This window comes from Tachypleus tridentatus, chromosome 6, assembly GCF_004210375.1.
Source record: "Tachypleus tridentatus isolate NWPU-2018 chromosome 6, ASM421037v1, whole genome shotgun sequence".
Taxonomy (NCBI): Eukaryota; Metazoa; Arthropoda; class Merostomata; order Xiphosura; family Limulidae; genus Tachypleus; species Tachypleus tridentatus.
The window spans coordinates 44,926,883-44,953,225 of record NC_134830.1 but is presented as its reverse complement, the minus strand read 5'-3'; the positions used below and the strand labels follow the sequence as shown (position 1 = coordinate 44,953,225).

General features: G+C 35.9%; 1 protein-coding gene across 10 annotated transcripts in view; it reads left to right on the top strand.

The window, feature by feature from the left end:
* Positions 1-26,343, top strand: part of LOC143252370 (uncharacterized protein CG43867-like) — a 409,800-nt gene that overhangs the window by 191,710 nt on the left and 191,747 nt on the right. For all 10 annotated transcript variants that reach the window (XR_013028962.1, XM_076504374.1, XM_076504375.1 and 7 more), the window contains exon 3: positions 11,309-11,371. Coding sequence is in view for 9 of the 10 variants with exons in the window: in XM_076504374.1 (XP_076360489.1) it covers positions 11,309-11,371 (63 nt within the window). In the remaining variant the exon portion in view is untranslated. The remainder of the gene's footprint in view (positions 1-11,308; positions 11,372-26,343) is intronic.

Here is a 26,343-nt window from a genome sequence, read left to right as displayed (position 1 = left end):
TCTGACATTGAAAATTTCATCCTCATTTCGTGAAGCTTGTAATAATCTGTTTAACAGAAACTTTCACAGAGTTTAGTGAGAAACATAAAAACCTATCAGGATGTGGCTAGCGTTCCTTTCCGCCATTTTATTCTGACGGAACTGGATTCAGTGATAACGAAGTCTAGGAGTTATGACCTAATTGTATGTTCTATTGTTCCCGTACTGTTGCTGCGGGAGATTTTTGAGGAGATGGTGCCAAGAACTGGTAATATTGTGGACATAATTACATTCTCTGGTGAGAAGGAATATGATTAGGTGCTGTTTAAATCCCCTCTTTAAGAACGTGTCTTCTTGTAAGCGTGAAAATGTTAAGGACGTACAAGTATCATATATAATAAATCTTTCTTTAATCGTCACGTGTGGAGTTGAGTTGATTCAAACTTAGCACTTTGGTAGTGTAGGAAACCGAAACGTGAAGAACCTCTCAGTGTAATAATGTGATAAACTTTACACTTGAAATGTTTTTAATTTTTTCTAAGGAATTAAAACCGCGACGTTTTCACCCCATCGGATCGAACCATCTTAGGACAATGTGTGATTGACATCAATTATAAATTCAAAGTGTGACAATTATTAATGGTTCATCATCTTCGGACAATGTATGATTGACAACAGTTATACATTCAAATGTTACAGCTATAATGGTCCATAAGAACGTACCATCTTCGAACAATGTACGATTGACAACAGTTATAAATACAAAGTGTGATAGGAGCAGACCATCTTTGAACAGATAAATTCAAAGTGTAACGGTCAGTATCCATTACACTTTGCATTCGTAATTGTTCCTGGCCGTATTTTACGTTAAGGTGATTAGTTCTTACCAGCTAAAGCATCGCAGTCTGCTTAAAAACATTTCTACTCTAAGTGTGCTGAGACTATTGAATATAAATAACCACCTAATGAAATTCTTATCTCTTAAACTTTCAGTAATCGTAATATTTATGATTAAACTGATAAAAACAACAATAAAATATTAAACATTTGATATTTATACGTTAAGATATTAAAGTAATTCCAAAAATATTTTGCCCCCAGTGGTTGAGAAGTAAGTAAGTTAAGAATATGGTTTCAATAGTCGTAGTAGGCACAGAATAGATTACGTAACTTTACGCTCAGCAACAAGCCAAGCAAAAATGACTGAAAAATAATATTTCGTAGGAAGGCTTAACATATTTAAAAAATACAGTTTCAGTTGTTAGCGATAACTTCATTTGCAGTGTATATTCAAATGGTCCTCCTTCCCAGTGGATAAATGTGAAGGCTTATAACTCTTAAATATCTGGTCTCGATACCCGTAACTGCCTGAACACATTGTATAGCTTTTTGCTTAACTAAAGCAAACAAAGGATATCTAATTAAATTGTTTAGTTTTCGCTTATCCGTTTGCTTGTGTGCACATGACGAGCAAAATGGATGAAACAAGTTTTTGTTCTACTAGAAAGATTAATATAGCTAGTCAGTTTCATAATATGCAGTGGCTTTTGAAATACAAAATGGCGCACGTGGTTTGGTTTTACAATTAACATTATAAATGTTTTTAAACACAAATAGTTTGCCATACAAACTTAAAAAGATTCACGAGGAATCCAATCCTGCAACATTCTACCCCACGCGATCTTATTTGTACAATATACACTCTGAATTTACATCTGTTGATTGATTTAGCTTGTTTTGAATTTCGCGCAAAGCTTCACAAGGGTTATCTGCGGTAGCCGTCCCTAATTTAGCGCCTATTTATCACCACCCACCGCCAACGCTTGGGCTACTCTTTTACCAACGAATAGTGGGGTTGACCGTCATATTATAACGCCCCCACGGCTGAAAGGGCCAACATGTTTGGTGTGACGGGGATTCGAACCCACGACCCTCGGATTACGATTCAAGTGTTTGAACCACGTGGCCAATACATCTGTTGAAATATCAGATAAATTCTTGGTTTGTGTAAGTAGAAGATAACGAATAGTAAGTGTCTAGACGGTCTCATTTTTACCCATTTTTTTCTCGTTCATCCATATGTTGAAAGTTGACCTCGTAAAGTTTAAATAACTTGTGTTTATTAGAAGAAAATTCCAAACTCCTCTAATATAAATAATATGTAACATGACATGATTGACCTTTGCCATCCTTGGAAATCATGTGGCGTTTATAATATTGACTACCAAATTCCTGAAAGACGTATATGTTTTTTTTTTAAACATTCTTCACTCGGTCTGGAGTTAAAAGGCGTTTGAACTCTAATTAGTTTACGCATGGTGTGTACTCGGGTTTCAACACTGAAGGTATTTAACAAGTTGTGCATTACGTCGTGAAGTGACTTCTCTTGACCTGTTTATGATGATTCATTAAAACAAAGACAACATAAGTTCCTGCAAAGATGGATCTGATAACCGAAAACACGACATTACGTTTGGTCATCCAAGTCTGTGCTACGAAATATTGATTAACTGAAACATTTTAATTCAAAACAAACTGTTTTTATATGTGTAATATTCTCTTCCCACGAGCATTTCGGTTATTTATCTTTTTATTGGGTCCCCACTTACATCGTATATTATATTTACAGTCAATATAACCTGCCGTCATTTCAATGCCCTATATAGCAAGGAGTCTTAGTGTAACATTTCATTGTGGAACCTTTTTGTTTATTGTTTTTGTGTTGTGTAAAATTGTTACGGCTGTGAAATATCAGCCACGGTTTTGTTATTCAAATAGCAATCAGTGGCTCAACGGCAGATTTGAGAGCTCACGTATAACATCAAATATCCACATTTTGCTGAAAACAGAGAGCCCATTTGTATTTGCTTTTCCTATTAACGAGAATGGCCCGGCATGGCCAGGTGGTTAAAGCGCTCGACCCCTAATCTGAGGGTCGTGGGTTCGAATCCCCGTCGCACCAAACATGGTCGCCCTTTCAGTCGTGGGGGCATTATAATGTTACGGTCAGTCCTACTATTCGTTGATAAGAGTATGGCAAAGTTGGCGGTGGGTGATGATAACTAGCTGCCTTCTCTCTAGCCTTATACTGCTAAATTAGAGATGGCTAGCGCAGATAATCGTCGTGCAGCTTTGCGCAAAATCCAAAAATCAAACCAAACCTTAAAGAGAAAATATTCAAACTTTTAAATAAAGACGAAATAAAGAAAACACAATTACGATTAAACCGTTGATAATGTTATGATACCGTAAATAGATTGGACGTGGTCTGGCAGCTAATATACCTGGACTATGGATCCAGTGGTTCATGGTTCGCGTTCTATTGCCTCAAAAACTTGTTTCATGCTTGGGAGACCGTGCTGGCTGTGCATGCTTGCTGACTAGCTATCTTCACAATCTTATCAGTTCGAAATTAGGGACAAATATTGTGCATGTTGTACTTTGTGCATTTTTATGCGAATTTCTGAGAGAGACATCAGCGCAGATATTCCTTAACTGGCTTTGCGCCAAATCAAACAAACGTTAACCTTTGCATGGGAGATTTTGTATCTGGGTGAACAGGATTGCAATGAATCATTTATATGATTTACCTCTGATATTTCGTGCTGTAATGAAGTCCAGAAAGTTCTCGAAGGAATTACTTATTTCTTGTCCTGGAAGTGACATAATTTTGCCAGCAATTCCAATAACAATAATTTGATCTGAGATCGTCTAATAAGTACTAATGATGTTTTTTCATAACATCTTCAATAACCATAGGTTAAAAAAAAAACTAATGAATTTTTCTTATCAAAAATACTCTTGGCTAGTTTGAAGGTGTTAACTGATCTTCAGATAGCCTTTCGTGTTTGATTTATCCAATTTGAACATGGGTTCTTACCTAAACAAAAAGAAAAGCTCCTTACAAACGTTGATATGGTTTCATATGAAGAATGTTTTTCAAACTGTTTCGCACGTTAGTCGATCTCATGTAACTGACGCTTTCAAGCACGTTAGTGTGGCATGTTTTTTGCTAGTATATTTATTTTTAAAGAGGGCGCGGAGGTGAAAAGTCCGTATTTTTTAGGAGTATTGTTAGTTTTTAGATATTTTCGCGAAGCTTTAAACGGATACAACAGTGATAAAAAAATATAGTAAGATGACACTTGACAGCAACAATAATAAACCTAAATAAAAATAATAAGAGTTTTAAAACTACACGAAGTAAACCTTGTATATCGTAATCACGTGGTCCCAGGTCTCCCATTTCAGGTAAAACAAGTTTTACTGTGACCCAACTTCAACTAGTCTTAAAAAAGTGGAATTCTAGTGTTTTGTTGTTGTTGGTGGTGGTATATTCAGTGGGTTTACTGTAATGTTCTGTAAGTATTCAATAAGTTTACTACGATGTTCTACGGTTATTCAATACGTTCGTTACATTGTGTTGTGCTTATTCAGTAAGTTGAATAAAATATATTGTGGTTATTCAGTAAGCTCACTACAATGTTCCGTAAGTATTCAATGACTTTATTACAAGTTATTTGATTATTATTCAAATTGTCATTGTTCACAATAACAAACTGCCTGTCAGGTTTAATGTTATAACAACAGATTGGAAAAGTTTTTCTTTATCAAGGAATTTATAAAAAAAACTCTCTAAATGGGAAGACTGAAGAAACATTTCCTATACAATTCATATAATAGTTCCAATATAACGTGGCGGCTTTACAACCATTGTGAATTCACTTTGTTTTATTTGTTTTAAATTTCGCGCAAAGCTACACGGGGCTATCTGCCCTAGCCGTCCCTAATTTAGCAGTGTAAGAGTAGAGGGTAGGCAACTATTCGTCACCGCCCACCACCAACTCTTGAGCTACTCTTTCACCAACGAATAGTGGAATTGATCGTCACATTATATCGCCCCCACGGCTAAAATATTTGGTGTGACGGGGATTCGAACCCGCGACCCTCAGATTACGCGTCGAGTGCCTTATCCACCTGACCATGCAGGGCCGAATTCACTTTACACAGTGTTGGGAATCGATTATCTTAAATCTACACTTAATGGTTAGACAGAGATCAAAACTATTTTCGACAAAAGTTTAATCCTAAAAGATGTGTGTACCTATAGGGATAAAATATTCATATCTTGTTTGGGGTATTGTATTAATTCAGTACAACGTTGGTGGATCTACTTCCGTGAGTCAGTTCCTTCTTTGTTCTTCGACATCAAATTGCGATCAAGATGGTATCATGCTTTACTTTAAAGAAATATGGCATTTATCGGGAACTATCACGTCACGAGATTAAGGGGTTAACTACACCCCAAGTTACCTTCTGAGTGAAGAGCAATGTTATCCTTCATGTACGTAAAGATTTTGACAAACACGTCATTACTGCCAATAATAAGATTTAGATTAATATCTGTAGGACTTTTATTCCGTTATGTTTCCCATTTCAAGGCTTATTCTGAATCAGTATTTACCATTTATGTGATAATGACTGTGATGGATGAGATTTTGAAATGTTTACCAAATGTTTCTAAATGCACACATCTCTGTGTTTTCAGTTCACGTTGTAGGCATAAAATTCCTTTTCTTAACTTGTGAGTAAAAATTAAAATCCAGAAAGAAGTATTATTTAAAAACTTGAGTTGATAAATGTGTATCATCTTTTGTATTTAATTGTTGTTTAATCATAACTAATAAAATTTAAATTTTTTATTTTAGTTCTGTGTGTATATCACTATAATTTTTTAATATCAGTTCTATCACTGTACCAGTTCAAATATAGACTGAATTTACCACTCTACATCAGTTTTATCACTGGAACAGTTCAACTAGAGACTGAGTTTACCACTCTACATCAGTTTTATCATTACATCATTTCAACTATAGTTTGAGTTTACCACTCTACATCAGTTTTATCATTACATCATTTCAACTATAGTTTGAGTTTACCACTCTACATCAGTTTTATCATTACATCATTTCAACTATAGTTTGAGTTTACCACTCTACATCAGTTTTATCATTACATCATTTCAACTATAGTTTGAGTTTACCACTCTACATCAGTTTTATCATTACATCACTTCAACTATAGTTTGAGTTTACCACTCTACATCAGTTTTATCATTACATCATTTCAACTATAGTCTGAGTTTACCACTCTACATCAGTTTTATCATTACATCATTTCAACTATAGTCTGAGTTTACCACTCTACATCAGTTTTATCATTACATCATTAGTTTGAGTTTACCACTCTAGATCAGTTTTATCATTACATCATTAGTTTGAGTTTACCACTCTACATCAGCAAAACAAAGGTATAATATAAGTAAAAACAACCTAACGTTGAACAGCCTCCTCACCAACTATCGCCACTAAATGCACGTTCACGCACAAGTAGTAGATTGGTGTAAAATGTTGAATATTCTAGACGTCTGTTATTACTATTCAGTACCTTTATTATTTTATTATAATAGTAATAAAACGTTCTTAAAGGAGATAATGTAAAGTTGCTTTAATATATAGTGTGTTTTAAGAACATCTCATAAGATTTTTATTTTAAATTTATTACGAATGTTATTATATTTATTATAACATGCTGTAGACGTTAGATCTGAATTATTATTTTATTTGTTACTGACCGCTAGCTGCAAAACGTCAACAGTAGTTTTTATGCTCTTTGAATCTATTTTATTCTATCATTTTCCCACACACCATCTAAACTACGCTTTCTTGCAGGCATTATGTGTTGGATTGTTAAATCCTCGTCTATTTGAAAACTCTTTACGCGGTCAGACATACAAAATGACGTAGACGTAACCTTTTTCAATAAAACTACACGTAAAGAAAATAGTAAAGTAATGTTGTCAGCTATCGGTCAGTTACCTCTTTCTTTCTTTGTGAACCTGACGATGACCGTTAAGGTCGAAACGGTGTTCTCCTCTACATAAAAATTTTCTCAACCCAAACAAGCCGTGTTTACATATATAGTAAAGTAATGGTTTTTGTAATAGTGTTCAGGGTATGAAACAGTTATGAATATTGTACGACACGATTGTACAAGTTGAAACAAAGAAACTCACAAAAACGAAGAATAAAACCAGTAGTAAAGAAAAAAAAAATAGATATGAGGTGTTTACACCAATCTTTGGAACGAATCGACGCTAAATTATTATAAAGTAAAGTAAATATAAAGTTGTGATGAAGTTAAACTTAGCAGATTATCCAGAAACGTCTGAATGTGTATTCACAAAGTGATGAGCATATGTTTTTAAAGGAACTGCGCATGTATATTTTATGCGTAAATAATTTCGGAGAACCCATTGAAATAGTATTTAGTGTAATGTTTATTTTTACAGAAATTACACATTGTTGAATGTGGGAAATAATAAAAGTTAAAGTTGAAATGGAAACCAGTCATCCTGTGATCACAACGGTATTGTACCATAACCGTTACATTAAAAAGTTTGACTAAGCAAAAAAACAGGTAAGGTGATTTTGAATGGAAAATTCAGTAAGTAATCCGGGTTACTCGTACAAAGGTCTTTCCGACGATGTATTTGTAGCATTTGATTGAAGAATTTGCGAGAAATGTTCAGGAGTAACAAATGTAAGCTTATTATTTATATAAATAACATGCAGTAGACGTTAGAGCATCTCGAAATTCATCGGTAATTATTGCCCATTCGCTTGTTGATAAGTAATATTGCCTGTCTGTACTCTATTTTAATAAATACGGAGGTTGAGTACATTATATTAAAACGACTGGTGCCTCATCTCGTCGCTCGTTACCTGTTGCCACGTTCAGTCATGCTCCATTTGACGACCGTGATTGCAGGCACAATAATAAACGTAGTGTCAATTCTGCCAATTTAGTAGACCTGTTTTTACATATAGCTTTGATGTAATTTTGTCATCTTGCCCCCCCCCCTGTAATATACTCTACATATGCTCATGGTTGCAGTTTCTGAATTTTGCATTTAGTGACGAATAAAGTGAATGAAATATACTAGTCATAGACTTATCTTGTTTTTCCTTTTCTTACAATGTAATTACCGTATGGCCCCTAACTTAAGATTTCAAAACCTGAAGATTGCATAACAGTTAAAATTATCTTATTATCGAAAATGTTCGAACTCCTCCGTTATAGAGGGTATTTTGGTCTTGTTTGAGAGAGCTATTCATCCCTCCGGGTTCTTACGGATATTTTCAGTGATCCTGTCTTCCCTTTACTACAAACCCATTTCAGATTGAGTAACAGCCTTGCACTTCACAAACAGTTTCGTAGGGAAAGTCAACACTTTTCACTCAACTGATTTATTAGACACGTATTATCTTTGGTGCTAGCTTTAGGGGACCTTTATCTTATGAAAGATATTAAATGGTGTTTAGGGCTATCATCAATATGTATGATATAGCGATTTAAGATTTTCGGAGCTTAATCGATTATTCTGGTTTACGTTTTTCTCGAAATATTTGAAGGAACTATCTAGGAACATGTCATGGAACGGCTGTATGTTTGTAAATTTGTGCATAAATACCGAATTTGTTCTGTTAAGTACTTTGTACGCTGTCGTAATTAATTTTCTGTTGTTTGTAATTTTTTTATGTGCGTACGTTCAACATCGACTGATGTTGGACAGGTGTATCCAACTGTTATCCGCAGGTACTATTTATAAATTTTTATATTTTAGGCATTGTTTTTACCCGATCATCACCAAGCGTACTGTGCTCATTACCCTACGTTATTTCTGATTTATCAACGTTAATTTAGATTCATAAGTTAATCGTAAGAATTTTACTGGCATGGAAATATGGAGTTGAGTTCCGTGAAGGTACAATTTGTGTGTGTGTCTGTGTGTTCTGACCAATTCTGTTTTTGTGACGCTTATTATGAATTTACATAGATAAACAATAAACACAAAATCCCAACGTATTTGGGATCGAGACCACTTTTCTTTCTCTTCATTATTCTTGGTGTCCACACGTAAGAAGGTATGGTCAAGGCCATGTTTGCAGCAGCCGGGAGCTATCCCTACTTGAGGGACACCTGCATCAGGAGGTGTCTTCCACGTGTACTTCACATTTTCTGTTTTCCCAAAAGTGCAACAATCAGCGAATAATTTCCCTTAGGCAGATCCGTCTGTGCCATACAGAACCACAAGCCATTGTGCCACACAGTGTTGAATGATTTGTCTGTGTTTTGTAAATAGGTTACAGTTTTTGTTAAAGCTACGGGTTCGGTTAAACTAATTAAATAATCAGTTATTTGCCGAAATATGCTGAAACCATTTTATACCTTCGATGATTTTGATTTGACTTTTAGGAAGGTGGGAAGTCTGTTACTTATCATTCATTCTAAAGGTTTACCTGTGCAGGTTTTTGGTCTGATTGGTCAATAATTCTCTATTTCCTGGTTTATCTTCTTTTAGGAACATAAGAGGTTCTTCTTGGCCAGCTGGTTAGCGTGCTGGACTCTAAATCTGAGGATCACGGTTTTGAATCCCTGTCACACCAAACATGCTTGCCTTTTCAGCCGTGAGGGTGTTATAATGTGACGGTAAATCAATTCGTTGATAAAAGAGTAGGCCCAGAACTGGCGGTGTGTGGTGACGAATTTCGCTGCTAAATTAGGGAAGGCTAGCGCAGGTAGCCTTCGGGTAGCTTTGCATAAACTTTAAACCAAACCAAACAAAAGGAACATAGGTAAATTAGCATTCTTCCAAGAGGCTGGGAAATTAACCTGATATCAAAAATGGATTATATAGTGCTGTTAGTGGTTAAGTAATTTCCGAGTGTCTTTTATTTTTAGAACTATGGCTTGTGTACTATTTTGTCCCCAGTGCTTTGACTGTTTTACGGATATGATGACTTCAGTTTTTATAATTGGGTTTGTCACTTTGCCTGCATCATTGTTTTTATTCTATTTGTTGTGAATCTTGAGAGTTTCTTATATTAAGTGGAAATCTTGGTGTGTGTGTGTGTATGTTCGTTTTGCAGTGAATGTTCATTGACCGTGTAAAGGACAGCATTCGAGACGTAAGACGTTTCAAGAATTTGAAACAGGCGCACCATTAGCGCTTGAAATCAACAACACTGCAACACACTTACATAGTAAAAGTGTGAGAGGTTTAGAGTAATATAAAAATACAAGACTATGAAGAAAACTTCTAAAATACATCGATAAAAAAATTGGAAAAAATCCTGAGAAAAACTTTGAAATCTACTTAAATGAATAGAAGATCTGGAAACCTAAAAATTGCATGTGAACTCATGATATGTAGTAAAAGAAACAAAAATCCTGAACATTTAGGAAAAATCATGGAAAGTCTTATCACTGATTAAATTTCAAGCCTATTATCCGACCAATCACGAGAAGACAAATACAGGTTTGTGATACCTTCGTCTCTTCGCTTTACTGTCAGTTTGGTGACCTCACAAGAACAGCTTTGCGGTTACCAGCCGTATAGCCGAGATTGGTAACAACCACAGAGGTGACAAATCCTAAGGTCACGTTTGCGAAATATCGGTAACAGAATATACTTGAACAAGAACTACACACACAGAACATGCAGGGAGAGAGAAAAACTCACGCTAATTTATAAGGAGAGTAAGTTTAATGTAGTGATACGTCACGTCTGTCTTTATTACATAATTTGGTTCAGAAAGTTATATTGATTGTATATCAACGTAATGATGTTTTCGCGATATCGCTAATGTGCGTAGAATATCTTGATCAGCGTGTGCAGCTCATCAAGAATGTGTAAATCCATTCTTCTGATTAAAAGTGGGGTGAGCCTAAACATTTGTATAAGTAAAGGTTCACGTACGAGCAACGAACCAGCCCACAATATATTTCTTATTGTAGATTGAAAACGTATGTTATTACTTTTATAGATTGTTTATTTTTTTAATTTCGCACAAAGCTACTCGAGGGCTATTTGTGCTAGCCGTCCCTAATTTAGCAGTGTAAGACTAGGCAGCTAGTCATCACCATCCACCGCCAGCTCTTGGGCTACTCTTTTACCAACGAATAGTGGGATTGACCGTCACAATATAACGCCTCCACGGCTGAAAGGGCGAGCACGTTTGGCGCGATGAGGTTGCGAACCCGCGACCCTCAGATTACGAGTCGCACGTCTTAACACGCTTTACTTTTATAGAACATTGTCATTCGCAGTGTTAGCCACCTGGCGACTCCCTTTCGCACTTCAACTAAAATATTAAATTATTCGTGTTCTGATGCGTGTTATCAATATTCATCCAGTGTGATGTATAATGAGTGTTATGTAACCAGTTTCTTTAATAAATTACTAACTCTTTCTATCTTTCAACAGCTAGAAGAATTGGAACACCGAGTGGAAGATGCAGAAAAAAGAGCCAAAGATGCAGAGGAGAAGGTATGGTCCATTAAGTATGATTACAGTATATTTAGCATAAGGTATGGTCCACTTAATATGATTATAGAAAATTGAGGAGAAGGTATGGTTCACTTAATATGATTACAGTATATTGAGGAGAAGGTATGGTTCACTTAATATGATTACAGTATATTGAGGAGAAGGTATGGTTCACTTAATATGATTACAGTATATTGAGGAGAAGGTATGGTTCACTTAATATGATTACAGTATATTGAGGAGAAGGTATGGTTCACTTAATATGATTACAGTATATTGAGGAGAAGGTATGGTTCACTTAATATGACTACAGTATATTGAGGAGAAGGTATGGTTCACTTAATATGATTACAGTATATTGAGGAGAAGGTATGGTTCACTTAATATGATTACAGTATATTGAGGAGAAGGTATGGTTCACTTAATATGATTACAGTATATTGAGGAGAAGGTATGGTCCACTTAATATGATTACAGTATATTGAGGAGAAGGTATGGTCCACTTAATATGATTACAGTATATTGAGGAGAAGGTATTGTCCACTTAATATGATTATAGTATATTTCAATGAACTTGCTTAAAAAACTTTCATATTCGATTCCAAACTTGAAAACTCGAACAAACTGCCAGTAAGACAGTTTTTGAACAAAAACTCCAAAGTGTTTGTGTGAGAGTGTTCAATTGAAATGAGATTCTGTTGTTCTAAATGCACTTTAAAGTGAAAAACGATCTCTAATTTAATTACGTATGGTAACGTTTCACGTAAGTGCTTTTAGTTATGGGTAATAGTAGAAATATTGTTAAAACAATGTTTTACTTTATTCCCTCTAACATATAGTTGGAAGTTTGTAAGTGAATCAACCTTATTAGTCGGGCATGTATAATAGGTCTGCCTGCCCCCCCCCATGATCCTCTGAAACCAACATTTTTTAAAGTTTTTAGGATACTTTTGAAGATTAAATATGTTTCCGGTTGCGCTTTCATGGTATAAGGGGGTTTTCGGGCCCTTTTCAAAATGGCCGCCACCGAAAATCGTAAAATTACACAATATATATGAAATGATCATTATTTGCATCCTCTTGGCCTATAATATTTAAATTGTTGTTATTCACTTATGTATAAAGCACAAATTGGACCAAAATATGGAATTTTGAAATTTTGTGACATGGCAGAAATCCAAGATGGCGGCCACATTTTGGTGCATTTTCGCAAAATCGCTCATAACTTTTGAACCAGTTAAGGTATAAAGTTGATTTTGGTGTCTAACCATATGTTTTGCCACATAAAGAATTCAATAGAACCATAATTAGAATGATTCATACAACCCTAGCCATATTAGCAACATATTAACTGTGCACAATGAGTGCAAAGTGATTCATGCCATTTTCCGAAAAACGCCCTATTATTCCACTCTATACTCAATGCTTCGTACATTTGAGTTCCAACATTTTTCTGAACTAGATACATAACAAATGACCTTATTCTGCTATTTTTAAGGTAATATTGCTATTTTATATGGTATTAAGATCACTGCATGCAAAGAAAAACCAAGTAAGTATTCATAAAACTTTAATCAATGTAATCAAACTTTACATTGTTACAAGAATAACCATTTGAACATGGACAAACAAAAAAACAATATCATGAAACCACACTGTTTCTTTATACTTCATTCTCCAAGTCGTCGTCTGAGGAGAAGGACTCAATATCTGGCCCATCCTCATCCAACTCTCCATTAGTTACGGCTCGGCATATGTCCTGGCCAATGGAGAGCATGATGCGTTCAGCTCGTGATGTCTTAACCGTTTCGCTACATGTCAAAACCAGACCCAGAAATCGTTGAAGTACATGTGGAATCACCCCATCTTGGACAATCAATTCCATTGGGTCTGGGGGCCATTTTTCTTGAGCATCGTCTGCTTGCTCATATGCCTGCAAGATAGCTCCACGAAGGATCATGGCCACATCACTCATCGGATCTTGTGAAGCAAGCTGGTAAGCTTTGGCGATAACATTAGATGTTTTGGTGCTGCTGTTGAATATAAGATAAAATGGCAGTTTGCCACGACCTGTCTCAACCAATGTGAACTCAAGTTTGGAACCTAATTCTGGGTGTTTCTGTAATTTGTCCTTGAGTTTCTCAGCTCTGTAGTGTGGATTGTCGTGGCGTGTTTGCTGCAATGCAGTAGCATACAAACGTCGAAGGTGCGATAACATGACAACATTTTCCTCCACTATTATGGTGTTGGAAACATAATCGACAACTTTCTGCAGGGCATTCTGGTGTGCCTCCTCCAGACCTGCTTGTTGTTTGATGTTCTCAGGGTATTTGCTGTTCCATAGCGCAGGGTTTGATGTATACTTCTTTCTGCAATTCGGGTGATACTGGGCTTTACAAGCAAAGAGGTCTTGCCCACGTATGCGTGTTAGAAGTCTGTCAACATTGCGGCTTGTGGCAATATCAACAACAGTTTGACCGCCACCGTACTCGAACGTTGATGTGGACTGCTGTTCCCAATTTCCTGCAATCTTGACTTTGATACGCCCAACTTTGTTGCAGAATATACAGTCTTTCTTGAACAGAATGTGATCTCCCTGTGTGAAGGATCTACGAAAAGGATTTGATGTGCCTTGCACAGAGTCTTGACGTGCGGTGCTTTGTGATACACTGGTAGGATCAAGCAAGGAAAGCTGGTCCAGATGATTAGTGAATTGCTGGTAGAAATTTCTGTGATACCCATGGTGATCTTGGAGAATTTCTGGGATGAGGGAACATGCCGACTCTCTCCTTTCTGGTGAATCTTTTGGTAGCAACAATCGCCTGTCCCTTATGTTACAAATTTCATTGTACCTTCTTTGTGGATCTGAAAGGCTGGAAATCAAAGTCAGATTCCCTGCATTTTTTATGCCATCAGTGTGTATAATACAAACTGGAAGGCGTGATTGATTTTTAGCTGGACCATCACCAGAGTCAGTGCCACCACCACAAGTTTTAGATTTTGTTTTGGGCATGGTAATGTAGACATATGTTGAAGTGTCTCTACAACTACAATATTAGATCACCGACACCACTAGGAATAAGGAAAGCTCTAAGTCTGTGAGTCTTGTTAACCACCGTCGATTGGTAATTATGCCACCTATAACAAAGACAGATATTTTAAAATGACATGTTACAATGCATTATTCGTCATGTTTATAGTGTTTTTACTATACCTGTATATATTGCAACTTATATATCTTATTTGATTACTATGTTATTTTTATATGTTTTACTTATGCGTAGTGTATGTGTGTGTCATATGTGACCAGAAATAAGCATTTTTTAACAAGTGTTTATTCAGTATAGGCTTGTACAACATATTTCTAAAAATTGCTGAATAAGGTCATTTGTTATGTACCTAGTTCAGAAAAATGTTGGAAATGAAATGTACGAAGCATTGAGTATAGAGTGGAATAATAGGGTGTTTTTCGGAAAATGGCATGAAAAACTTTGCACTCATTGTGCACAGTTAATATGTTGCTAATATGGCTAGGGTTGGATGAATCATTCTAATTATGGTTCTATTGAATTCCTTATGTGGCAAAACATATGGTTAGACACCAAAATCAACTTTATACGTTAACTGGTTCAAAAGTTATGAGCGATTTTGCGAAAATGCACCAAAATTTGGCCGCCATCTTGGATTTCTTCCATGTCACAAAATTTCAAAATTTCATATTTTGGTCCAATTTGCGCTTTATACATAAGTGAATAACAACAATTTAAATATAATAGGCCAAGTGGATGCAAATAATGATCATTTCATATATATTGTGTAATTTTACGATTTTCGGTGGCGGCCATTTTGAAAAGGGCCGAAAACCCCCTTATACCATGAAAGCGCAATCGGAAACATATTTAATCTTCAAAAGTATCCTAAAAACTTTCAAAAAAAGTTGGTTTCAGAGGATCATGGGGTGCGGTGTGTGCAGGCTGACCTATTATACATGTTCGACTATATGGTAACGAATAACTAATTGCATTGGCAATTTTACAAATATACGAATCTGATGTAAGAAAGACAACTCATTTTATTTTAAAATTCCAGAAATTTGAAGATGTGAATCTGTCCAATAGTGTGTTTGGTTTCCGGAAGGAGACAGTTTTTATGCTTTCGGTTAATTACGATACCCATGCACCCTTTCATTCATCGATAAACGTGGAGCCTGGCATGGCCTGGTGGTCCCACCCTTTCAGCCGTAGTAATGTTCGGTAAATCCGTTTTTTTTGTCGCTGGCAAAGAGTAACTCAAATGCTAACGTTGGGTGGTGATGACTGACTGCCTTCCCTGTAGTCTTACACTGCTAAATTAGGGAAGTCTAGTGCAGATAGTCATAGAGTCGTTCAATACAAAATTCAACAAGCAAACGAACAAAAACAAAAGATGTAATAGGGCACCTTCAGTGCTGAACTGCAATATGATGATAATAGTGAATGTATGTCGAAAAGTATTTCGAAGAAATACGTATTCGACCAGTCACATGAATGAATTCTGAATGTTTTCACCACTACAGTCTGAGTAACGAACTCTGCTGTAATTGCATAATTTTGCTTTTTGTTTTACAGATCCTGGTTTTGTTACTCCGAGTCTGCTGTACATAATTTTACACTTTCTTTATTGAAGTGTTTTTTATAAAGTTATAATTTTATAAAATTACTTTTTTTCTGGCATCGAAAAGTAAAATATAAGAAGATAAATATCCTCTCACAAAAAAATTAAACAAATAATAATCATCTTATAACAGACCCAGAAAAATGGATCGGTGAGGATCATAACAATCAAATTAAAAGGGATTGTGATGTATGTTAAATAATTAATAATATGACATGCGTTGTAATGACATTTTTTGCTTGTGTGAAAGCTCACGTAATATGTCGAATGTTTTTACTTCGCGTGTCACTCGTGGCTACGTTCAGTATGACCAGGTTATTAGGGCGCTTTACTCGCAATGTAAGAGTCGCGGTTTAGAATGTTCGTCTCACCAACCATATAACGCCCTCAAGGCTGAAAATGCGAGTAAGTTACGGCCAATCCCGCTATTGATATAAGAGTATCCCAAGAATTGGCGGCGGGTAGTGATGGCTAGCTGCCTTCCTTGTAGCTCTTCACTACTGAATTATGGACGGCTAGTGCAGATAGCCCTCGTGTAATTCTGCACGAAATTCAAAAACCAAACCAATCTTCTCAAATAACTTGGAATTTTATAAAATGTAAACATTTGTAGGCACCGGTTAAGTGTCAAACGAATGGCAACGATGTTGAGTAACGGGAATTCGAAGTCGTGACCTGCAGGTGGCGACTTAAGCGTCCTCACCACCAGGCCATTCCAGGTCCAGTAATACAGGAAGTTCCGAATGATCATTTGTAGTAAATTAAACTGTAGTATATTGCCAATCGTTTGAGTAAATATGCAGAAGTTTTCTAACAGCTGTTTGGAAGGAAAACAAAATCTTTTATAGCCCATATTACAATGAGGAAGCCATTGTCATCCTAACGTTACCGCGTTGCGCGTGAGACATCTGACGGCGAATGTCATTTTATTCCCGATAAAGCATTCCGTTTTCAGTATACAAGACAAAATGTTCATAATTTTATTCGCTAATATTCGAAAATGCTTTGATATTTTTCAACTCATTATGATACAGACACACGTGTTAATAAAACGTATTTTAATATTAATTCCACATTAGTTACCTTTAATCATACGTTTTAAAATTAACTCAACATCCAGCGAGGAATATTCTTCAAAGTTGGTAAAACTTCAAGAACTACGAGTGCTCGATGTTTCTAGTGGATCCACGGCATAAATCTGATGAATTCCTTTTGTTGTAATGGCTGCTTGTACAAGGACCTGACATTGATTCATCATTTTGTAGCCATGTAATTGTTGTGTGTACAAGGACTAGATATTGATTCAAGTGTTAATCGGTAACTATGTAATTGTTGTGTGTACAAGGACTAGATATTGATTCAAGTGTTAATTGGCAACTATGTAATTATTGTTTGTACAAGGACCAGAAATTGGTTAAAGTGTTAATTAGTAACTATGTAATTATTGTGTGTACAAGGACTAGATATTGATTCAAGTGTTAATTGGTAACAATGTAATTGTTGTTTGTTTGCACAAGGACCAGAAATTGGTTAAAGTGTCATGTGGTCATGCAATCATTGTGTGTACAAGGACCAGACACTGATTCAAGTTTCATTTTGTGGCTGTGTGTTTACAACGGCCAGATATTGATCAACATTTAATTTTGTGGCTATTTTAGCTTAAGTTAGACAGAATAATGTTCTGTCGAAACATGTAATATCCCTTCGGAATAAAACCACTTTGTTGTGCTTATAAATCGTTGTTTGTCATTCTGTTACAACATTTTGTGTGTTGACAGAGCACATTGTTATACTATCATCAGGAAAACTGTAATTATGAAAAATAGTTTCACCTTTTTATTCATTACTGTTGAAGATATAACAGGAAAGTGTTAATGAAATATTATTTTCTCGTAACAAACAACCAATATTTTGATTTCACTTGTGCCATGAATTACCCGTGTTTAAACTATATAATAGTTCTTAGTTTTCTTTCCTATACAACCTGGTATCACTTGTAGTTTACGATGAATTTTTTTCACGCGATGCTTTCGTGGAGGCGTCATATTCGTTCACTTGTTGTAGATTAATCTGATGAAAAATGTTTAATAAGTAACTGCAGCTCTGATAATATCGTGTTTTTTTTTTGGTTTTTTTTCAGTTAAATTTAGTAATTGATTGTGGTTAGTGTGTGGTTACCACAGAAATACGACGTTATTTCTTATAACCAGGAAACACATTGCTTTTTTATCATAGAAAGTTTACATTTATCCTACGTATAACGTACAATACGTTGTGTAATGCAGGTTTCTAATGTGGGATTTGTACGTTTATTTTGAGTGAAGGCTAGCTGTGGGTTAACTCTAACAAACAAGTATTTGTACACCTAATTTATGGAAAGCTGAAATTCGTCTATAAATATTACATTGTATTACTTTAACTCTCAGTCTGGCAGGGCGCTTGAGTCGCAGTCTGTGAGTCTCGGGTTCGAATCTTCATCAGCGAACATAATTATTCTTTCAGCCAAGAGGGCATTATACTGTTACGGTCAATCTATCTATTTGTTGATAGAGAGTTGGCGGTGGGTGATGCTTACTCCATCGTCCCTCTGGTCTTTCACTTTTAAATTAGGAGCGGCCATTGCAGATAGCCTTCGAGCAGTTTAGCGCGAATTTCAAAATAAAAATATAATATTTAACCCCTGAACAGAAAGGTCGTGAGACATTTTATAAGTTTTTTTCCCTAAGTCATATCAGAAATTTACTGTCACACTGTTTAAATATTTATTTCTATCAATCCTTTTGACATCAGAGTCTCCCATTTCTTGCTCAGTGAAAGTTTAGGGTATCTATTGGTAAAATTTCCTGAAAATTCAACCGGTTGCCCATTTAAAACTGTGATAAGAAAAAAAAAGATAGAGATTATTCTCTGGTATCTCAAACGGTCAGAGATAGATTTCCTTCTTCCATTCTTCAGAATGATTAGAACGAGATACAGTGCTGAATTTTTGCCATAACAGAATAGTTGGTGAAACTTTTCCAAAATAGAATATATGACTTTGACTATAATTTTACTGTTAAGAGTTTAATGTAACTGACCAATATTGTGTCTAAATATTAATTGGATAATTAATGTATAGCTAAATTAAACTGCGATACAAACCTATAAATCTGAAGTTTGTTTGTTTCAGAGCAAAACCACATTGGGCTAACTGCTGTCTATCGCGGAAAGTCATATTCGAGATTTTAAACCATAAGTCAGTAAACTTACCCATGATGATCCACTGGGGGGCAAATTATGAAAAGAAACTATCAAGTGATAAAACTTTTGTAATGTGGAACTTGAATTATAAACATCTCTGACATAAAGAGTCTTGAAAGGGCTAATAATAGTGTTTTCTAAATAGAAAGAAATTAACTAGAGCATTTATTTTTGCAATGTCTCTAGTTAATATCAGTTTTCGGATTGGCGAAAAAGCTATTAATATTATGACTAATACGTAAGAAAAAAAAACTCAGTTCAACAGAGAACATGAGTGGAAATTGAAATAATCAGAATCAAAAAGAGTGATAGTAAGTTATATGAATCGAGTGAAACACCACAATCAACAAAAAGGTTATGCAGAACATAAACTGAAGGCATACCAACATCGGATACTGTAGAATATCAGAGACAAAATAACTTGTTCTAATTTAAACAATTATCCGATAAAATTCTTCTTGCGCTCCTGATCCTCTTCTCACTGAACCTGGCAGGTAATTTAGAGCTCTCAGGGGAATTACTTGGGTGGTCTAAGTTTGAATCTGACCCCCCTTTGTCACCCTCTAATGCCCCTATGAATTTCCAGGGATTTGTGTGCACATATAAACTGGCTAGCTGAACCGATTGCTACTAAAGCTGGCGTGGTAGTGACACAAGGGGTTGGGCGTTCATATATCTAATTCCCTACCCCCCTCAAATGTATTCCCAATGTGCTGAACGTATACGTCAGGTAGTATAGACCTTATGCACGAGACGCCACATACCTTCCAGTTAGATGAATATGACGCCATATAGGAAGGAGATAGAGAATCGACATCTGCGTAGTATAATGACAGCTAACGACGTCTTCCGAGAAGAAAACACGGCAGATTGCTATTGTTCAGTTAACCGATACAGTTTTGATGATGGATCACCAGAGCTATCGTTTTATAAAATACTTGTAGGCTCGGTTGATCCAACTGGAGGAACAGTTTGTAACTATTCAGTGCTTAAATCTCAGTTGTACATTTCTTATAGACAGTTAAGAACTAAGCAGCCATTCGTCAATATGATAATTCATCATATTATGTACAATGAATATCATTCAAAGGATTGGTGAGAATTGAAAACGCAATAAAACTGTAGAATAAATGTTTTACTAGTTGCCCCCCGCTAGTACAGCGGTATGTCTCCGGATTTACAACGCTAAACTCAGGGGTTCGATTCCCCTCGGTGGGCTGAGCAGATAGCCCGATGTGGCTTTGCTATAAGAAAAACGAACAAACGTTTTACCAGTTATAAATATTGTTTCTATTTTGTTCCTAAATATGTCATTAATAACTGAAAATACACAGACTGTGTGTATATCCATTTAATGAAAGAGGAAACTGGAGAAATCCCATTATAACCTCTAGTAGCCACTTCTATTGACTGATTTATATTTAGCTATAACTGGAGCTATGAAATCGATGCTTTTTTTAATGGCTTTTTCTTCGCACCACCCATGGCCCGGCAAGGCCAGGTGGGTTGAGGCGTTCGACACGTAATCCGAGGGTCGCAGGTTAGAATCCCCGTCACACCAAACATGCTCGCCCTTTCAGCTCTAGGGGCGTTATAATTTTCGGTCAATCCCACTATTCGTTGGTAAAAGAGTAGCCCAAGACTTGGTGGTGGGTGGTGATGACTAGCTAACTGTATTCTCTCTTGTCTTACACTGCTAAATTAGGGAGGGCTATCGCAGATAGCCCTCGTGTTGCTTTGCGCGGAATAAAACAAACAAACAATCGCACCACCTAAACCATTCCAAGTTCATAACGCCATGCTTGCTTCGTCTGAACAATACACTTTTCTCACGTTATAGTAGGATATATGCACACATAACCTACGCCTCCATCTAATAATAAAGTATGGCATATACGTATTATTAGTATCAAACAAAATAATACAATAATTTTTCCTTTTATTAGCTTGCGTTTTTTTATAGAGGGTCTTACACGAAGAAGGTGCACGCACTGCTTCTTTCCGAAGGAGTTTAAAATCCATGTAGTTATTATGGATTTTTTTTAATGGATCAAGTGTGAGAATACCACGTGATATAAGTTTTGACTGGATCCCGTTTCTGGCAGTAACAAACACCAGTAGTGTGTTATGATAAATTGTGAACTGATGTATTGGCTGGCAAGGATATTACAGTCTGTTGTGCAGAAAGTAAGTGGAAGAAGAAACTACAGTAAGTAGTTTTAGCATTAACAACGATATCTATAGACTAGTGGTGAATCTGGTAAAAAAAAAGAATATACTGCTAGGCCTAACGACCTTTCCGTTGTTTCTACCCCCCGTATACTCAGATATACACTGCTGGCCAAAATCTTAAGGCCAATGAACATAAAGAAAAAATATACATTTTCCGTTGTTAAACTCAACCACTTATTTGAGTAGAGTTTCGAGAGATGAAAATAAGAAAAGGAAAAATAAAATAAGAAAAATTTTGTAGCATTTAATATGGAAGATGTGAACACTATGAAATTACCCTAAATACTTTTCTTATTTTCATCCTTCGAAGCTCTACTCAAATAAATGGTTGAACCTAACAACGGAAAATGCATATTTTTTCTTTATGTCCATTGGCCTTAAGATTTTGACCAGCAGTGTATTATGCCTTTTGACAATATCGACTATGAAGTGTTTATAAGCGTTGAGTTCTTTATAGGCCAACAAACCTTTTCTGTTGTGAGAAGGTGTCGATTATTGTTTGGGTGTAGCATATGAAAAATCCAGTAGATTAAATCCAGGACTACACTCTCGCGTCTTTTATCTCTTCGAACACTGCTTTAGGGAGGAAAAATGAGTAATTTATTCATATAAAGAATAGGTTTCTTAAGCAGTGGGTCTTAGGTTCTTTATTCGAGAGATTTGCTTCAGTTGAAAATGATTAATGTATTGTGTTTTTCGCTGGTTATTGCACTTGTTGACAAGCCATTATTGAGGTAACACGCTATTCATTTCCATCTAACATGGCGTCTCAAACACGTCACGTGACTTAATTCACGTGCTTGTATAAAGTGTAAAACGCTATGATCAATACAGGCGTTTAAGTTGTAGTTTCTTTATTTTCAAAATGTGTTATACTCTTCTTAAATTGCAGTATACCAAATCTGATAATCGTACAAACGCCACTTATTTGTAGAAGTTGCGTAATTTCTATTAATTTAAAATTCTGTTTCTGTACCCTGTCTATTTTTTTTTATTACACTTATTACTTCTGAAAGAAAAGTTTTGGTTAAGTACAGGTCTTGGAACTATGTTATCCTATACAGTTTTAATTGTACAGTTGCCCTTACCATCGCCGTAAGTATCAAAGTGATTATTATTGGGATGTTACCGTAAAGCTTGAGTGAAAGTATCGTACGTTTGTTTGTTTGGTTTGAATTTCGTGCAAAGCTACACGAGGGTTATCTGCGTTAGCCGTCCCTAATTTTGCGGTGTAAGACTAAAGGGAAGGCAGCTATTCATCACCGCCCACCGCCAACTCCTGGGCTTCTCTTTTACCAACGAATAGTGGGATTGGCCGTAACATTATAACGTCCCCATGGCTAAAATGTTTGGTGTGACGGGGATTCGAACCCGTGACCCTCAGATTACGAGTCGAGTGCCTTAACTACCTGGCCGTATCGGGGCTCGCACGTTTGGATACATGATTTTATTCTGAGATTAAAATGACTGAAATAACCAGTAGAATAATGAGGTTTATTTATTTTGAAATTATGCGACACCAAACGTCGTATGAAAGAATCAAATTACACCAAATATATCATGTAAATTTGTTTATGAATTTCTGTGTCAAATAATGAGGTTTATATTTTGTAATTATGCGACACCTTGCTTCGTATAACAGAAAAAAAAATCACACCAAATATATGACGTAAACCGGTTAATGAATTTTTCTGTCAAAACGTCTGAACAACTTGTTGTTAAATTCTTGTGATACACCTTGAAAAACAATCCATTGTGAGACGCATGGTTATTTTAAACTTATAGGAAAATGACAAAAACAGATTTGTAGCAATGTTTGCTATTTTTAAGTAATATTTAGTAGTTGGAATACAGAATCATTTGTGTGAAGTAAGAATAAAACGAAATATACATATCGTCCCTCGTCGCGTGGAATAGGATCTATCGCTGTTCTATGGTGAGTACATAGACGCTGTTTTTTGTTTTTTTCTTGAGTCCTGCCCAAGTTTATACGACGGCAATCTGCGCTAAACCGCTTTGATTTTGAATAGTGACAAACTAGAGAGAAAGCAACTAAACTGAAACAATCGCTAGATTGTGGACTACTTTTCCAACGAATATTGAGATTGAACTTAACGTTATAACGCCCTCACGGCTGAAAGGACGAGCATGTTGATTGCAAGTTGACTGTTTTCACCACTAGGTCATTCCTGGCCGCACGGGAAAGCTGGAAAGTCTTGTAAAACTGTTTGCAGATAAAGACTAGTTAAATCAACTTGATATATCTTAAAAGACACGTATAAACTGCTTGTATGAAAATACTGGTCAAATCAACAGAGTATATACTTTGTAAAACATGTAAAAACTACATGTAGGAAAAGACTGGTCACATAAACCGGGTCTATCTTGTTAGACATGCAAAAATTGCTTGTAGGAAAAGACTGGTCAAATCAATCGGGCATATTTTATAATGCGTAAAAACTGCTGGTAGGTGTAAACACTGATCAAATCAACTGGATATATCTTAAAAGATACGTATAAACTGCTTGTAGGTAAAGACTGGTCGAATCAATTGGATATATCTCGTAAGACGTGTAAAATATGCTTGTAGGGAAAGCTGGTCAAATTAACAGTATATGTAATAAGACACACGCAAAAACTGCTTGTGTGGTTTAACATTACGTTCTTTACACAAAATTCGACAAATTGTTTACTGCTCACTATTATAAAAGGCTTAGCTGTATTCATTTGATTTACTCTCCATAGGAGTACTGGACAGTTATGATTTGACGAAACTGTCGTATACAGCATAGGAAGTAGCGAATCAAAGAAAAGATAGAGCTTTACGTTATTCATTCACCAATTTTTTTTCTTTTTTCGCTGAAATTATATTTTGGCGAATAAAATAAAAAATTACGAACGCAAAATCTCTTTCGCATTACGATATAAATCGTGAGGTCGTTTCACCGTAAAATAACTGTTTTATTTATAACTTCTTATGGGTAAGAGTGGTGACTTTACAGTATTGATCGCTAGTTATACAAGAGTTACTAAAGTGAACGGGGTTTGAATTGTGTGTGTTTTATTACAGCAAAACCATATCGGGCTATCTGCTGGGTCAACAGAGGGGAATTGAACTTTTGATTTTAGCGTTGTAAAACCAAATACTTAACCACTGTCTCACCGGGAGACGTTGAACTGTGGGTTCACGTCCCCATACAGAAATGTTTTGAGCAGATGTGTTAGGACGTTGTTAATATACTTGTCACTTCGGGGATGAGAGATCGCGGTGCTGGGGCTGAAGGACTTGGTTTGTTGTGAATTTCGCGGAAACCTACACGAGTGGTATCTGCGCAAGCCCCCAATTCAGTAGTGAACTATGGGGCTACTCTTTTAGCAGTGAATAGTGGAATTGACCGTCACAAACGTGGAATAAGTGAAAATATACATCTGATAATAAAAACACCTAATTTCGCGAGAATCTGTTGATATATAATAAAAATATACTTAACTTGAACTAGGACTTAATAAGAACAATGTTTTAAAACATAATTAAAATAAGTAACTGGAAAATAAAAAAATAGAAAGTTGGGTTTGTTTAACTACAGTTATACCCTTTTTCGTTTTGATGACATAGTTAGATTTGGTGCATGACCAAACCTTTCTTGTTTTGGGTTTGATTCGAATTTCACGCAAAACTACACGAGGACTGTCTGCGCTAGCCGTCCCTAATTTAACAGTGAAAGACTAGAAGGAAGGCAGTTAGTCATCACCGCCAACTCTTGGTTACTCTTTTACCAACGAATAGTGGAATTGAGCGTAGCTTTGTAGTGTCCCGATGGCTGAAAGGGCGAGCATGTTTGGTGGGATGAGGATTCGAACCTTATCAATAAGCTTATTTGTAGTCGAATGTATATTTCTCTACGAAAGCATTGGTATGATTTTTGTTGTTTCTCTTAAAATAGAAAAAAATATTTGTGAGCTGATATCTAGTAATTTAGACCTTAAAGAAACTTTATGTGACGTAAAATATAAACGATCAGGTCAAATATTCTCATAGTTAGCACATAACAGATCTAATTTTCATCTGTTGGAGAGGGTAGTCAGCCAGTAGCCCCCGACGTATACTTGGATACATTCAATCGATTGTCACAGTTATAACCCTTCCCACAGCCGGAAGTTCAGAGAATGTACAATAGTAAATCGGAGCTCTAACATTGTACCATTCGATTCACAACCCGTCACGTCCAGTCATTTTCTTGAGTTACTCGCACACGTTAATGTCAAATAAAGTGAGATGGTAAAATTGAGTATGTACTGTATCTTTTAGCAGATGTGACAATAAATATGTCACATGCTTGAACATTATTGACGTTGTTTCTATCAAAGGCTTTAAAACTTCCTTTACACTCAGAGTATTTATTACTTCAATACGTTTAGTCTACAGTGATGTGTGTTCAAAATGAGGACAGTTACACATTTGACAGCAGGCCGTCGACTTTGTGGCAGAGCTCAGGCACATCTGTATTATGTCAAACAACATAGTATTGACCAGATGACGGGATGACATTTTAACAGTGAAGGACGTGCTATTGATGAATTTTCTATTGCTGCACTTGCACCGATCGAAGTTTGTGAGACAAAATGATATGCAGTTGGTATACAAACTCAGCTAGGTGGAACCAATATACATTTATATATTATTACCTTTTCTGTATGTTCGTGATATTTTCAATAGTCAGTTACTATTTTTTATTGCTTACTGATTTTATTAGCATGAATATTATAGTTATAAATGTTATGTTTACGATGATTTTAATTTACAAAATTCAGTTTTTTTATTATTATCATTGCATGCATTATGTTTT